Source organism: Acanthochromis polyacanthus, chromosome 12 (assembly GCF_021347895.1).
Source record: "Acanthochromis polyacanthus isolate Apoly-LR-REF ecotype Palm Island chromosome 12, KAUST_Apoly_ChrSc, whole genome shotgun sequence".
Classification (NCBI taxonomy): Eukaryota; Metazoa; Chordata; class Actinopteri; family Pomacentridae; genus Acanthochromis; species Acanthochromis polyacanthus.
The window spans coordinates 12,048,322-12,065,652 of record NC_067124.1 but is presented as its reverse complement, the minus strand read 5'-3'; the positions used below and the strand labels follow the sequence as shown (position 1 = coordinate 12,065,652).

Sequence of the window (17,331 nt, the reverse complement as noted above, 5' to 3'; positions counted from 1 at the left end):
GTGTCGCAGACACTTGAAGTGTTGTAAATGTGTTTGGCCTTTTGCCTGGGAAATGCGGAGGAGTCAGACTCTCTGGTGGTAACTATAGTCAAGGCTGCCGTGCTGATATACGCCGTAGTGTGTTTTAAGTATATTTACCCCACACCGGCGCTGCTATCCTACACATACAAGTGCCATTTGGTCTGTGATGTGGCCCTTGTCCTCCTGAGGAAGGCTGTTTAGCCACCATTAGAGAAGGATAGTGCTCCCTGGTGGCAGATATAGATCAGAACCTCTGACTGGGACGGTGCAGCGCTACAGAGGTTTACATGGAAACAGGAAGATGGAGAATCAAAAGAATGGTGACAGTTTACATGAAGCAAAACTGCAAGTGACGCCAGAAAGATTTGAATGAATAAAAGATTCCGAAACATGTTGAAGTGTCTTGTGAGGCGAGAAATTTTTACAAAGGGCATAAATATTAATTGATAGAGAAATTAAATAATCTTTATAAAAGCCAGTGTTGCCTTTGTGCTTGGCTCTTCTGGTGAAGGTTTAGTGGGATAAATCGCTGTCTGCTGGTGCCATTCTGGTTATTACCACAGGATGGCATCATACTAAGAAGTTTACAAAGGCTAAACATGTGCTTTAACCCTCTGAAACTCTTTCACTGGTTTGGAAGGAATGCTTTAAAAAAAGCCAAAATGATACCGTTTAACATGGCCAGAATCAGTTAAAACTGAATGAAGACGTCAAATTTCCCACAGTTCATGTACAAATTATGGGTGAAATACAGTCCAAAATTGGGATGTTTTATTCAAATCACCTAATTCTACCTTTTTTAGATTGCTCAAAAATAAAATAGCAAACATCACACATAATTTTCCAAAATGAAGCATCAGATTTAACACTACGAGCCCCAAAATCTACCAGCAGGTTTAAAAAAAATGACCAAAATTAAAGTACTTATCATAGCTGGAAACAGCAAAAATGGAAAGAAACGTCACATTTTCAACATTCAGACAATCTGTGAACTAATAACGTCTGACATTTGGTTCTAGTGAAAAATATATATCAGGAAAAATAACCAAAGCTAATCTTAAAGTTGAAATATTTTATTGAAATCACATTATTCTACATGTCATTGTATAAATAGATAAATCTGCGCTTCTCATAAACAGCTAGGAACCAGTGACATAAATTCAGTGTCTTTCCCGGTGAACTGCAAGTTTGTGTTTACATTGAGCAGAGATGAAATAATAGGAAAATAGAAAATACATGATTGATAAAATAAATTCATGGTACAGTGAAGCCATAAGGAACATTAATGGTAAGTTATTATGACTTTACCAGATTAGTGAAGCCACAAATGCTACGTATCGCATGTCTCAAAAGGGCTTAAGACTTCTGGAAGTAACTTCTGTTAAGACATAGTTTTTCCCATAATTTCTCTATTTCCATTCTTTTTATCACGTTAATTTGTGACTTTGGAGGTCCTGTTGCTTGGATTTTGTCACTCTCAGACAGATTCAGGCCCACTGTTTCCCTGTATCCAGTTTTTATATGCTATGCTAACCTATTTACTGTAGCCTTGTATGAGAAGCATATCAATCTCAGCTCTCAAACAACAAAAAATAACACTAAATAAAAAAAGAAAATTATCCATCCATACATTATCTGTACACCTCTTAATCCTCATTAAGTTCGCAAGGAGCTAGAGTCTGTCCAAGCTGATTTAGGGTGAAGGCAGGGGACACTCACCAATCACAGGGTTACATATAGAGACAAACACACTCACATTCACACCTAGGGACAATTTAGATTTACCAATTAACCCGAGCATATTCATCCCATAGTCCAAAGCTGGAGTACCCGGTGAAAACCCACGCATGCACAGGGAGAACATGCAACACTCAAAGCAGATAGATCCGAGGAAGACAGACGCGAACCCGATATCTTCAAGGCGAAAGTGCTAACCACCATGCCACTGTGGAGCCCAAAGGAGTATTAGTATTTTCCAAAATGTAAAAAACAGTTTTAGAGTTTGCTTGAAACTTCTCGAAGTGACATCCAATCATTCCTAAAGTCAGAGTCATAGCTGCTCTGATAGGCCAAACTGCAGAGCAGTGAGACGTGATAATTATTGAAATGGGGATAACAGCATACGTTTTGGACACTTTCTCCTTGAAGTCATTGTTGGTGTTACACTGCATGAAAAGTAACAAAAAAAAAGTGTGTGGGAAAAAAGCTAAAAAGAGAGAAAGGGAGTTCTGATCCTCCATATACTTTCTCACCTCGGTGCTGTGTGACTGTGCTTCCTTGTCAGATTGTCAAGTATGTAAAGGAACAAAAATGATCAGACATGCAGCATCGAAGAGTTATTGAGAGAAGCGGTTTCCTGTCAAGTAAGCATTTCTTATGAAGCATACTGATGCTTTTAATGCTCCATAGGAGGCCAGATGTTTTAGGCTAACTTTACCTTGTGAAGCACCTTTCAAAATTATTCAAATGGGCACATAATATCCGTAAATATCAGTCAGAAATCCTGTCTCAAAGATCTATATGAATTCACACAGAGATGAACTCTAAACATGTATTTTTTAAACTGTCTGCAATGAAAAAACAACAATCTATAGATATCCCTGCAGTGAAACTTGTGTAAAAGCAAAGACTTCCAAAAAGAACAACACCTTTCTTTCATGACACGTAAAGACGTGAAATAAAAAAAGCACATTATACTGTGTTCGCCAGCACACCTATCAGTCAAGTCTCAGCCAGCCTGACGTTCAGCGTATTTTCCACCTCAGTCAGTCATTCACTCAGTCAGTCAGTCCGTCAGCTTCTCTCTGCTTTGTGACAGAAAGAAGAGATGTCAGTGAACAGGTTTTTCAGGGAGCTCAGGGCTGTCACGTCTGCCTTGGCGGTGACTGATGAGGTTGGGAAGAGTGACGGGCAGCTGCAGTCTTTTCTCAGCCCGTGGGCCTGCCTGGCATTAACATTATGTGCCATGTTCTCAGAGGGAACCTGTCACTCAGCCGTCACTCAAACCGACAGACAGATGGTGCACATAGACACCGAACATGAAAGAGACTGGCAAAGTAGCAACGAATCCCTAGGTGGTCCCTCTGAGTTGAAGGGTGTGGGTTTCTCATCACCGTTGCTTGGCAGCTCGACTTCAACCACAAGGCCACACATGGACATCAAGGTAGCAACGGGGCCTGGGCGAAACATCAAAGTCCCAATCCATCAAACGTGTCACAGGCGATGAAAGGGAACAGCTTGCAGTGTGACTCGGGCCTGATCTGTTTTCACCTCATCTTCATGAATCATGACCACTTTCGCTTTCTTCTGCAGGTAATGGTGATTATGTGCGGAGCTCAATCAGAGCCAGCAGCCACCATTAGAGACACTAGACTCTACTCAAGAAGCAGGTTAGTACAGTAGAGCTTTGTGAAGTATGTGCATGTGTGGGACAAGTTGTAGGAAATTTGCCTGGAATAGAGTGATGTTCATGCTTTTTTGAAGCAAAGTTGCACATTTGATCACATGTAATGCCTGACATGGAAGGAGAAAATGTTCCAAGTTGTGGTAGGAATCCTGGACACTAGATGTGACTCACACTAATTATGTTGCCTGGAAGTTTCAAGGTACAGAAAACTGATATTCTGGAAAAGCTACATCTGAAATTCCTTGATGACAATCCCTCTAACATGATGAATGAAGAGACTGCAGGGTGCCCACTTTGTGCTGCAGTTTAACAGAACTGTTGGCTTCTGGAGGAGATGGTGCAAAGTAAACAAAGACAGTCAGTTAAGATATGTGTATATGTCACCGTGGGTCCGACAGATTCAGGAGATCTTAGCTGATGGTGCTTTCTCTTAAAAGCCTTTATCAACTGCTTGAAACATTCGTGAGGATGTTTGAAGATCGGTTCTTACAGACAAAGCAAGGCAAGTTCCTGAGAACATCACCATGTTTTTCATTTTGGTTATTGCGGATCTATTGTATGTAAATCTAAATTAAAGACAGTCTGTCTATCTTAAGTGTTAGTAAATTCACAAACAGCATAGTCACTGGATAGGCTTGGATAGGAATCAGTCAGTCTGCATCTGCATACAGGTTTGCTGTGGTCACTGTCTGGAACAAAGAATTTACAAATAGTTTAAAAATATCAGCTAAGTGGGAACGTACTTATTGTAGTTCTATCTTACATTGCATCCATTTACAGATCAAAATAGGGATGTAGAATATTGGAATGTGGGTGATATACTGATATGTAAATTCCATTATTCATACATGCAAATATACACCGATCAAGCAGAACATTATGACCACCTGCCTAATATTGTGTTGGTCTCCTTTATGCTGCTAAAACTACTCTGACTCGGTGGTTCATGGACTCAGGACCTCTGGGGATGGTGGCAGTGATTTCTGTGGGTCCTGTGGGTTGCAGAGTGGGACCTACCTGGATCAGGCTTATCCTGGGACATCCCACACATGCTAAATCACATTTAGATCTGGATCTGGGGAATGTGGAATCAGGGTGAACAGCTTAGCTCTGTCGTATTCTCCAGGCCACTTCTGTGTGTCGGGATGTATCGTCCTGCTGAGGGTGGCAACTGGCATCAAGGACTGATGTTGTCATGTGGGTTTGGGTGATGTTTAGATGGGTGGTCATGTGAAACATCTACATGAATGTCAGGACTCAAGGTTTCCCAGCAGAACGCTGCATTATATCAAGATGATCGATGTTATTCACTTCACCTGTCAGTGGTCATAATGTTGTGGCTGATCGGTGTATCTTCCACCTAATTACACAGAACATCAGATCTCTCCGATGGTAGAATTAACATGATACTAAAATGTTTTTGTGTAACATTTCCAAAGAAAACTGCACACGTTTGTCCTGACAGGCATCATCTGCCAAATTTTAAAGCCTTTGTCAGCCGATGGTGTTGACCATACCATAGTGCACCACTGAGCTAAAGGTTCTACAGTGTGTAAATAATATTCCTTTATGAAGAATGCTAAGTCATTTATAAACTTCCACACTGCTGGTACCAGTAGACAGCTCTTCGGTGTAAATACCCGAGGCAGGCAAAAGGTGAACATTCACAGCAACCTCCTCTAATCACACCTTTTAGCCTTTCGTTTGGGCAATGAAGGGTTTGTTTTGATAGACTTTATGGTGGTTTTTATGTTTAAAATTGTAATATTTGAGAGGGGGAAACTGTAACAAGGACAAGAACAAGGCAGAAAAAGGATGCACCAATCAGTGTCTGTCTTCTTTCAGTTTAACCAATCAGCATTGAGGCCTACCATGGAGAAGATACTTGTCCTAAAAGAGGTTCTACATGGTTGGTTTCTGTAGTCCAAAGGTCCGGGCTGCCATAAAACTAACAACAAGATCCTGAAGTGAAAAACAAAATTGTTTAGTCATGATTGAGCTGTATATTTAATTCAAATCCAAATCCCTGCGACTGTGGTTTTGAATCAGTAAATCGGAATCCAGGTACTTAGAGATCTTTGCTTAACCTGTATGTGTTTGGAAACCAGAAAAAAAAGACATATAAATGCCTTACAAAAAAAGCCCCATTTAGTTTTAAACACGAGAATTTCCTGCTGCATGGTCACACTGCTGAAGCTGAACTAACATGAGGATGAAATAATGAGAAATGTTTTGACAATTTTAAGTTAAATTTAATACCATTTTTTTACAGACTTTATGTGCTGCAGTCTGGGAGGATTTGTGGATGGGACTCACTGTTCTTATCCAGTGAGGCTACAGTAGAAGCCAATGATGGCAGAGATACAGACTTTTTCACCTGCACCAGGCCTTTCTCTACATCAGGTTGTCCTGTCTTTTGTGACAGTAAGATTACATTTTAGTAGATCGTTTGTCTGCAAGGTGCTGACCATGAAATCCAGTGTCAGTAGCAAGAATAAGTCCCATGCGAGACACAAAAAATGCAAAACATGCTGAGTTTGTTAAACCTGTCAATATTCAGATACAGTGCATTTCTAGGTTTCTTTGTTAATTTCACACAAGCAGTGTGAACAAAAGAGAAAAATAAAGTCTAAAAACTGTGAAGCTTTTTCATCTAAAGTTGGGCGTGTTCAGTCGCGGCAGCTGTGGTAAATTTAAAACAAACAAGCGAAAACCAGATGAAAAAAGTGCCAACAGGTGCCATTTTGTGTGTCTTTATTGTGGACATGACATTACATCTTTTTGAAATGATGTACAAAAGTGTAACAGAACTGAGAATGGCTCAGACGAGGTAGAGCTTTCACATCGGCTTGCTGGCTTGAAAACTACACAGTATAAAAACAAAAACAACCCAGAAAAATCAAATTAAAACAAACACTCCTGTCTGCCTCGCTCCTCTTATCCTTTTTGAAGTGATAATAAATACAGATATCAACCAAATACATTTGGAATAATATTGTCTTCTAAGGTAAATTAATCATGAAGTTCATAACAAAAGAAATACGGACACAAATAATACAACTTAAGAGGCATGATAAAAACCCAACCAAATAGAAAAGAACAACACCTGCCAGCCCCTCTGGGAGGGCAGCCATGACTAGCTACTGAACAAACCCTACAGTTTAGCAAAGAGAAAGACTAAAAACACACTCTTACATCTTTCTGAAAGAAAAATAAGCACTGCGCATCTAGCATTATCAAACTTTCCACGAGGAAACGTAGCTAAAAAAGCTGTGCCACAGAACAAATCATTTGTCATTCTTATCTATGGAATCATTCTAACAAACAAAGAAAAGCCTCTAAACCAGAAATTACATTGAAGTGTGTTAGCCGGCACCAATAAAAATGACATTCTCAAAGAAACCTTAGCTAGAGATGGACAAAATAAGAATGGTTAAAGCACTAACCTAGTCTAAGTGCACTAGTAATGCCATTTGGTTTCTACCGCTGTATATAAAGGGTTTGGTAAGAGTGGATTACAGATATACACTTTATATTACATACACTCACTCCTGCTTCATAGTTTTTCTAAGTCACACTTCGGAGTACAAATTCATAACTGAGGAGTTAATCTTAAAGGGAATTCTGTACAACATTGGTATTAGTACTACACTACCTCAAAGGCTAGAGTATCCGTTTCAAGTATTTTCACTACCCACACCTTCAATATACACATCTGTGTATTGTTAGGCATATTCAAGCACACAATATTGTATGCAGAACTAAACAACCAACTGGTAAAGCAACCATTTCTTAATGTGTTTGTGTAAAAACTACTGAGGTTTCAAAATAGATGGGAAATACAGTACTCTGTATGATCTGTTATTGGTGTGAATTTTGAATCCAAGAAATCTACAGTTTCAGGCTTGCCTTTTACGTTTTTGAGCTGCTTTGCATTGCTTCTTCTTTTCCCCAACATGTTGAAGCAGGACAACTTATTGGGACCATTTAGGGGTTCAAAACAAAGTAAAACAAACAGCCCCACTTCATGTTCAAACTTTAACAGGCTTCCATTGCAAAGGAGGTAGGCTAAGCATCTAGACAGAGGCTGGAATACACAGAAATGTAGTCAACTTCTTCCACAGTATACATAGGTTTGAAGGGAATGGGCAAACACACATAAATGTACACTCACACGCACACTTGTGTTAAGGCTGTGACAGCTCGACAATTCAATAGGCTTCAAAACGTCTCCACCTTGTCTATTTATCTCTGCACTCTCTGGAAGCCCGACCTCCTGACCTCCGGCTGCTCTCTCTGACCTCTTCACTCCGTCCCCCCAGAATTTTAAATCCCCACATCACCATTCAAGGATTAGACTGACAGCATGGGAGACTGGCTCATTAGTCCGCTTAAATGTTCCGGCAACAAAATCAGCTCGTTGCTGCTTATCGTGTCACTTGTTGCATGTCCAATAAGCAGGCTAATGTATGGTGGATATGTTCACTCATGTGCCCATTTTATCAGTTAAACAAACCTGTCAGCCTTAAAGCAGTAGTTGGACATTGTAGGAAGACTTTCTTGACAAGAGTTAGACGAGCACCTCGCTGACATGTCTGTCTAGTAGTTTCATTAAGGTGGTTAAATTAGCTTAGCACAAAGAGCAAGTCTGGCTCTGAATTTCCTCAATCAAGTTGTTTAATTTCAGTTTTAGAATCTTTCAACTATTCTACAAGAAATAAGGAATGTTTTATAAAACAAAAGTCTAGACAAAGTAGGTTTTTGATTCTCTCCCATACCAGTATTTTGATTACTTAGTTAGGAGGCACAAAGTTACAGTATCCTGCTGGCAGAAAGCTACCAGAAAGACTAAAGTTGGGTTCAGACTACACAATATCGGCACAAAGACACAAAAGACAAGAATATTTTCATAGATGACCATTGCTGCATCCAGCATCTGAGATGCCTCATGACAGCCCCACAAAAAAATCCATAAAATCAGAATTTCTTTTAGTTTCTCTGCTGTTTGGTGACAACCTCCAAGAGCCCAAAGTGATCATCCAAAGACACAAAAGAGAAGACAAACTAACTTTGAACCGGGTGCAATCTACAAATAGGCAGACGGTTGATATTTATCTCAACAAAACATCCAATTCCATTCACCCTATTGTTTGTTGACATTCATGTTTTCAAGAGCTGGCGTTCCTGATCATTTCATTTGTTTTGACAAAATCACGGCAAGATGTCACAACTTTAAAATCACCAAATCTGACTTTAGAGAAAATATTGTGTAGTCTGAACCTAGCATGAGATGATTTTGGTGTCACAGATTTCTTCAAATAGTTTTTAGAAGATCAACAGGCTGAGAAGTGATCAGGAAATATCGGGAAGCAGATTTTTTGTTTTTTTGGGTTTTTTTGCCTAACATGAGAAGTATCATGTTCATCTGTGCACGTACACAAGCTGAAGTATAGTCTGTGCAATTTAGAGTCGACATATTCCTGTCACTCCTACTGTTGTGAAGTGTAATTTAAAGTGAGAATTGTCTTAGTGGGAAACACTCTAATATGAGCAAGTTATGAAGGCAAACTCCGCTCAGTCCCTTCCTCTTAAATGGACAATAATTGAATGGCCATAAAAATGGGACGCTCATTTATATTGGCTATTAAAAACGTACGCTTTTTTTTAATGAGCACTAAAGTAGACACCCCCATTAGCGTTTTCTCTCTCTCTCTTCCTAACCCTACCTCTCTCCATCTTCCTCTCTCCTTCTAATCATCGGCTACACAGCCTCAGAGTGGTCACTGCACTCCCACCGTTACACAGTGGAGTGAAGGGAAGCAAGCTTAACCGTAGCACACAGACACACACACAGACAAACAGAAAGATGCAAGTTTTCATCTTCTGACTCAGAAACCCAGAGGAGACTAGCTTGCAATGTGCCAGTCGTCTACTGATGCTTTGCCGAGCATCTTCTCTTGCTGTGGGTTGATGATTGGTGTCCTGAGGAATGCACAAACTCATATACAATAAAGCTAAAAAGAAAAAGTGTTGAGGGGGCAACTACAGCAGCCATGCAATCCCACAGTCCTTGATTAAAGCGCTAGCAGTTGCATTCAAGTTCAGAAATTTTGCTCTACCTGTAAATCTGCATGAGGCAGCTTCACTTGTTGGTACCTCCAAAATGGCAGCAAGAGGTAACTTTGAATTTTTTAGGCCTTCTATATCCAGAAATCCTTTCAGGTGATGCAAACCTTCATCTCAGTGGAAAGAAGCAAAAGACTGAACATTAGTGAGTCCAGCTTTCCTGCTAAGTAGACTTTATATTTCATTTCTCAGTGGCAAGAGCAATTCCCACCTGTGTGCACACCTGGTATATACCGTTTCTAAAAGCAGACTTTCACCAGAAATTCTTTCAATTATGCGCAAGGACACCTTTTCCCACTGCAGCCCCTCTTTGTGATTTTAAAATTTCCTACTGCAGCCTCTTTTAGATTAAAAAAAACAAAACAAAAAAACTTCCAGGTCATTAAAGGATAATGGGTGGAAGAGAGAAGCTCAAAAGGTCTATAAAGAGTCTTGGGTCCATCTTCCAGATTTTAAAGAATGGTGGGGTTCCCTGACTAAGCTGGTCCTCGAGTCCAAGTCGTGGTGTGTCAGTCAGAAGGTTACTGTTGTGAGTTTGGTGGGTGTTTGGCAGCCAGCGCTCCCCGCTCCTCCTGGCTCAGTAACAACGTCCTCGTGTCGAGGTACTGGCTGTTGTCAAATGGCAAATGGTGGACGCTCTGGACATGCGTCTTTAGGTTCCCTTTCTGAGAGGCTCGGTATGGGCAGAGCTGGCAGCAGAATGGCCTTTCCCCTGAGGAGCACACACATGAAGATGAAAGGTCAGGTAGAGGCCAGAGGTGGCACCTTACACAGGATGCAGAATTTTGAATACACAAGGGATTAAACAGGACACATAAACCACAGATGAGACTTGCTGCAGCGGAAATGGAAAAAAAAGGAGAAAGAAACTTGCAAACAGAGACACATGATGGCTAGAAGTAGGAAAACATTATGCAGGTCAAGTGAAGCATTCATATTTATTTTTTTATACCTAATTTCATGTAAAAAATTCTCTATCCTGTCCCAGATAGAGCAATTCCTCTTTCCTGCCACCTGGAAAAGAGTGCCACATATCCCCTGTCTGTAAAGTCCTACTTTTGTCTCCATGTATTTGTTTCAATCACCTGGGTTACCCAATGGCCCCTGCACTCTATAAACTCTATACTCTATACACAACCTATACTCTCTCTTTTAATTAGACTGACCTACAATGGCACAGACACCACTGTAAAAAAAATAATGAAAAAATAAAAAAATAAGAAACACACACCTGAATAAAACAAATGAGAGTGCCATTTAATTGCACCTAATTATCATTTTGATAAATGGAAGAATATCAAAGTGGGAAAACAAATGACTCCCCGCGCCCCTCCCCACACCCTTCTCCCAGAAGAAGAAACAGGGAAATATAGCTGTTATCATACATCATCAACAGAGAATAGAAATAGAGAGAGGGGGGTGGGAAAGAAAGAGAGATAAAAACAAAAAAAAAGGTATAATTAATCACGAAAAAATCATCAAAAAACACACTGGAAAGATGGCGAGACGTGAGAGGAAAAGCGAGAACCTCCACGACATCGTCCTGCGAGGAAGCATCGCTGACGGGACCGGTGCACTACATTATACTAAAGGTTATCGTCACTGTAAAGCAGCGTCAACACTACATCTAATTGGACCCCTCTGCCGCGCCTGCTCCCATCATTCATAGCGTGCGGTAAATCTGAGTCCGTGTGGGTATGTGTGTGACGTGTGTGATTAATTAAGATGGAGGCGCAGCGTGAGGAACCCGGCTTTCTCCGAATGTCAAAACAGAGCAGATTTAGTCCTCTGGTCCCTCTACTCTCAATCCTTGTCTCCATGGGTGACTCTTAAAACTCTAAAAAACACATTCAAGGAACTAAGTGCAATGTTACTGCGATTCGTGTCATTTGTTCCCGAGTCTAATTTTCATGTAGTTCTCATCGTTCTTTTTTAGTGACTGTGTTTACAGGCGCTGCAGTGATCTTGAATCTCAAAAGGAAAGTATTGTGTTTCTGTGTTCTAACTTACACTACCGTTCAAAAGTTTGGGGTCACCCAGACAATTGCATGTTTTCCAACACACTTTTACCCATGCGCCAACAAAATTGCACAAGGGTTTTCTAATCATCAATCAGCCTTTCAACACCATTAGCTAACACAATATAGCACTAGAACACAGTGATGGTTGCTGGAAATATTCCTCTGTACCCCTATGTAGATATTCCGTTAAAAGTCAGCCGTTTCCAGCTAGAATAGTCATTTACCACATTAACAATGTCTAGACTGGCGCCTGTTAGCTCAATGGGTTAAGCAGGTGAGCCATGCATAGGGGCTGGTCTCCAAAGCAGCGGCCCGGGTTCGATTCCCGCTCGTGGCCCTTTGCTGCATGTCTTTCCCCATTCTACTCCCCCATTTCCTGTCTCTCTCTCACTTCATAAAGCCAAGATAAGGCCATAAAAATAATAATAATTTAAAAAAAAACAATGTCTAGACTCAGGGACGGCTGGTATAAATGGGCTAACAGGGCTAAGCCCTCCCAGGCCAACACAAAAAAGATGAGAAATTTATTTTTCAAATAACTTACAACAGATTGTTTTAAGTTTAGGTGAAAACAAAGGTAGCAACAGCACCAATTAGTCAAAAGAAAAATATACAATATCTCTAAATGGGCTTATTTTTTACAGCCCCAGCAGATACAGTCCGCTTTCATTCATTTCTTTCTTGTAAGTGATTGACAGGTGTCATGTCCCGCCCCCGTGATTTACTGATCATTTGGGCTAACTTCAGTCAGCCCACAGGCCTTTGAGGCAGCGAGAAAAGGTTAAGCTATGGCCGGCGTTAGCATGAACAAGGCGGATTATTTGCTTTCATGTCCATTTTCCTCAATGTCTTTGGAGGAAAAGCTGGAAGTTAAGAGACTGGGATCACATCGGCTGTCGATGTGAGCTTCTTTTCAAATAAGGTGGACCCATGTTGACCTGTCAAAGGACTGTGACACCTTGTTTTTGCTGAGGTCATCCGTTGTAGTGAAGGCGCGTTTTGCACTACATGTCGCCAAACAGTTGTAATAAGACAGTTGCAACAAGCTATCTGTGGGCAGTCGTTGCAGTTGGAACACGTTTTGTAGTGGTGTGTGTGTGTGTGTGTGTGTGTGTGTGTGTGTGTGTGTGTGTGTGTGTGTGTGTGTGTGTGTGTGTGTGTGTGAGAGTGAGAGAGTGAGTGAGTGAGTGAGTGAGTGAGTGAGTGAGTGAGTGAGAGAGAGTAAAAATGTATAGTGTACCTGTAATTGATGTAACTGCGTGTATCATAGGTAATGTTGCTTTTGCAGCTGTGTTAACCATTTAATCGGTATTATGCATTTGTTAGCCCACCCAACAAATTTCACCACCAGCCGCCACTGTCTAGACTGTTAAAAAACATCTTTTCTTTCAGAAAAGGGGACATTTTAAGTGACTCCAAACTTCTGAATGGTAGTGTAATCTAATATGTTGTATACAATATGCCTCTTTGTCTAATCAGTAATGCTTGCTGTTGTTTGTTTTTACTCTGCTGCTTCTTGTCACATTGAAAATCATAATTCTCTATTGATCGGTAACAAATTCCCGGACAACTTGTCTTTGCTCTTGTGCACATGCAAAAAGCAGATGAGAAACCTCTTTACACGTATGCTTGGCAGAAAATTCAGTGTTTCCCATTAGAAATGGATTTGGGAAAATCACATTTCTCTAATCACTAGTTAAGGTAACAGGAAGGAAATCAGCTCACTAGAGAAATGAGACTAACCTAGTTACATCAGTGCATGTAACTGCATCCATTATGAAAGAAATTAACAACTATTTTTAATTATCAATTCATCTGATAATTCTTTTTTAAATAATCTCTTAGTCTGTAGTGTATTGTATTTTTATGAGAATGACAAGTTCTGTATTTTAGCTACACTTTGCATGTAAATGACAAACTAGGGACAAGAGTTGACAATTAGCATTAGCTGTAAACTCTCTATGCAGTAAATCAGTTACATTCTCCATGTTGGAATGATATTAACCCTTTACGCTTCAGTGCGTCGTAGGTGTACCGCCGGCGGTACACCTACTAATTTGCATAGGAATTTCAAGAATGTCCAACGGCTGCAAACGCGATTATACAAACACTATACGCCGATGGAAAGCTTAGATTCTCATGAATCCGCCGGTATAAACCACTTTCAGATGTGATTACCACAGTGGGTGAGAAAAACACATTTGTCCGACAAAAACAAATATTCATCAAAAATATTTCAGAGCAAAAATAGAATATTAGCGATTTTTTTGTACTGAAAACGGCTGGAATTGACTGAAGCTTAAAGGGTTAAACTATATTATCCCAATCAAATAAATAGACTTTAATATTTAAAATGTCAAAAAAAAGGACACCAAAATGTCTAAAACCACAAGATATCACCAAATATCTTGTCTAGTCTAGCCAATAACATTCCAGAACCTAAACATACAGTTTGCTATCAGATAGCGAAAGCAGCAAATCACCACATTTGAGAAAGTGGAAGCAGGAAATGTTTTTAGCATAACTGCTTGTAAAGTGACCTAAACTATGAATTTATTATAAAACAGCAAGTTATCTTTAGTCACCTGATACAAGTTGACAAAAGCTAAAATTGGCATTGACGAAGTCTGACTTCTGGTACACGGAGCTCTTCTGTATGTTAGAACTCACATGCAGACATCTCATGTTAAAACAGGCTGAAGACCACATGTCAAATGCACGCATACAAACTGACAAACAGACAATTTGTGTAAGACCGCACCAAAGCAGCAAGACAGCGTTGTTGTTAGTAAGTGAATATTAAATGCTTCGGCTGCACTTTGCAAATGTCTGTATGTGAGATTATTATTTATGAATTAACTACGCTAGCTTTAGCGTAAATTTCAAATAAGCTGGAAACAGGTAACACAACGTTTCATGTCAGGGATTTTTGTAAACCTGCATTGTTTCTAACAACCAGCAGGGAGCGACTAATCTTGTTGCAAAAATAGACTTTAAAGAAGTCTCAGAGCAAATGATTAATTACCTCAGTAAACATTTTCCCAATGAATTTATGGTTTCAATCGCTAGTTATAGGACATTTTAAGTACAGCATTAAATTCATTTTCTAAATTCAGGTCCCATTTAGAAGAAAATAGCTCTTCTCCAGTCAGCTAAATTCCTTGCAGCTAAATGCCAACTCGAGGCTTCAAAACAGCAGTCCACAAACCGATGGTTGACATCACAGTTGCTACATCCATCTTTTATGTGCAGTCTATGATTTTTACCATCAATAGAATCCTGAAAATCTCCTGCTAGTCTGTAACTGATATGCTGTATGTATTTGGGATCTTTGTTTTGGATAGCTGATAAGGCTTCTGTTGTTCTTGTGTGTTAAACAGTGTGATGGAACTGCACTGCCACAGAGTGAAACAAAAATAAATTCCATCTGTTTAGCTGTGATCAGTCAGTAAATTGGTTGATTATTTGATATTTCAAAGAGCGTTTATAAGGTGGTTTTCTGAAGGTTAATGAACTGGCAATAGGTTAAATAAATCTGTAACAGAAACCACAAACTAAAAATGCAGATGCAGATGTAACTACATATATATATATATATATATATATTTAGAAGTGTAAATTAAGTGTATGCAAATATCTTGCACTGTAGGAATAAGCAGTTTTGCTAAACTTCGGAAAATAAGATTTTAGTCTAGTCTGCCAACACGAATGATTACCAACTGAAGCAGTGTGCAACTTTAACCGTGTTTTCACTTTGTGCCATGTTAATTTGTCAGTTAATAAAAGAAACTTTGAAGCTTTTCAATGAGATCAATGTGATATGTAGACTGGATGCACACGCTAACGTCAGGTGTGATCCAGCAGCATGTGAGGATGACAGGTGTTAATGCAGGTGCAGAGGGTGCCACATGTGACTGCAACACATGAACAAAGAATTTAAAAAAAACGTCATACAGAATGAGAGGCTGACATTGACACAGACACATACATGCGGAGGTGAGACAATAACAATAAGGGAACATGCGGAAGCGATGAGGGAGCCCAGTGATTAGCCATCGTGCCACATACTTGTTTGGGAGCTTCAGAAGCGGTGGTGTGAGCGTCAGTACCTCTGTGGAGTCCGTTAAAATCAAACCCAACTGTGGGGGGAGAAGGAGGATGGGAGAAGGAAAGGGAGGAGGAGGAGGAGGAGGAAGGGGAGGAGGGCATTTGGTTAAATGCTCTACCAGATCCACACAAGCATTTTATTTATCTGTCCTTCCCACCGCCACCCGCACACTGTAGCGTTTGCCACCAGCGCCCCTGTTAATTGAGGGGAGCTGGCAGTGATGATGATGCTGATGATGGTGGTGATGATGATGGTGATGGAACCTGGTGGACGCAAGTCAGTGATTTAATATGACGCATGGTAATAGAGGCCTCGGGGTGGCTGGCCTTTTCTGCATGTGCACGTCCACGCTGAAGACAACTGTCGGTGACAACGTTATTTACAGCCTCTGTGAGTGTTTACAGAGTCTATGCATGAGCATGTGTGTGTGTTTGTGTGTTAATGCAGTGTGTGTGCTGTGGGGGAAGGAGGAGGGAATGAGGGGGAGCTGAGGACTGCATCACTTACCATTTGGCCTCTGTCACTTAGAATCACTGGCTGTGCCACATATCATTCACACTCTCTATAAAGAAGCTACTTATCCCACTGTCTACTGTGATCACCGCCGGGCCGGCTGATGGACATGACAGGACAGGAGAAGAGGAGGAGGAGGCGAGAGGAGGAGGGAGGAGGGAGGAAAGCAGGCAGCCAAGGAGTGGAGAGGAGAGGAAAGAAAACAAAAGGGAGGATGGAAAGAGTGAGATGAGAGGAAAACAAAAAGGGCGAGGACAGAAGAAAAGACAAAAAATAGAGGAAGAAGAGATGAAATAGATGTGAAAATGAAATAAAGGAGGAAGAAAAGAGGAAAGGACAAAAAAATTAGGGAGAGCAAAAGAGTGGAGAAACACAAAGAGTGAATGAAAAGAGGAAAAGAAGGAGAAAGGGAGACAAAGAAGGAGGTAAAAGAAGAAACAAGAAAGTGAGATGAGAAACAAAGGGAGCAGGAAAGGAATGAGAGGAAATAAGTAAGGAAAGGGGACAGAGAAAATGAAAAATAGAGCTAAAATGAGAAAATGGAAGAAAAGCCAGGATGTCTAAATCAAGCTGTTTAGTGAATGGCACCGGGATGCATGCAAATGGATTCGTAAGGTTGGCGTGGACAAATGCTGTTCTGCTTCATTAGAATGCACAATTCCATCTCTCTAATTGACATGTGATTAATAATGTATACAATTTGTCACAGGTCAGTATCCGGAGCAAATCATGTTTCAGTTTAAAAAATAGAGACAGCTGCCCAGCCCAGGGCGGGGAAGGACTCACAGACCGGCTGTCACACTCAACTGAACAAAAAGATCTGTTTTGATTTATTTTGTAGGAGGCAGAGACGTAGCAGACGTACGGAGAGTCAGACGATGAAATATTGTTGAGAATGTGAATCCCCATGCATATATTCTCTATATCTCATGCCAGTGTTTCGGGGTGGATGGAGCTGTGAGGGTGGTGATGTGTGTGCACAGGTGGTACCGGGATGAATGACTGGTGCAGAAGTGGGGGAAAAAAAACTGGGAACATATAAGAATACATGAATAACAAGTAGCTAATAAGGTTGTACAGGTTAAAGCAGGAAGTGGACTTGTCTTGCTTACAGTGCATTGTCAGTGTCATATCTT

General features: G+C 40.5%; 1 protein-coding gene across 3 annotated transcripts in view; it reads right to left on the bottom strand.

The window, feature by feature from the left end:
- Positions 1-6,164: 6,164 nt before the first annotated feature.
- The window catches only part of znf516 (zinc finger protein 516), a 50,159-nt gene continuing 38,992 nt past the window's right edge, over positions 6,165-17,331 (bottom strand). For 2 of the 3 annotated variants that reach the window (XM_051957234.1, XM_022189672.2), the window contains exon 5: positions 6,165-10,265. In XM_051957234.1, the coding sequence (XP_051813194.1) occupies positions 10,075-10,265 (191 nt within the window). In that variant the 3' untranslated portion in view covers positions 6,165-10,074. Of the gene's footprint in view, positions 10,266-15,642; positions 15,714-17,331 lie in introns of all 3 variants that reach the window. The other variant, XM_022189673.2, reaches the window with a different exon arrangement.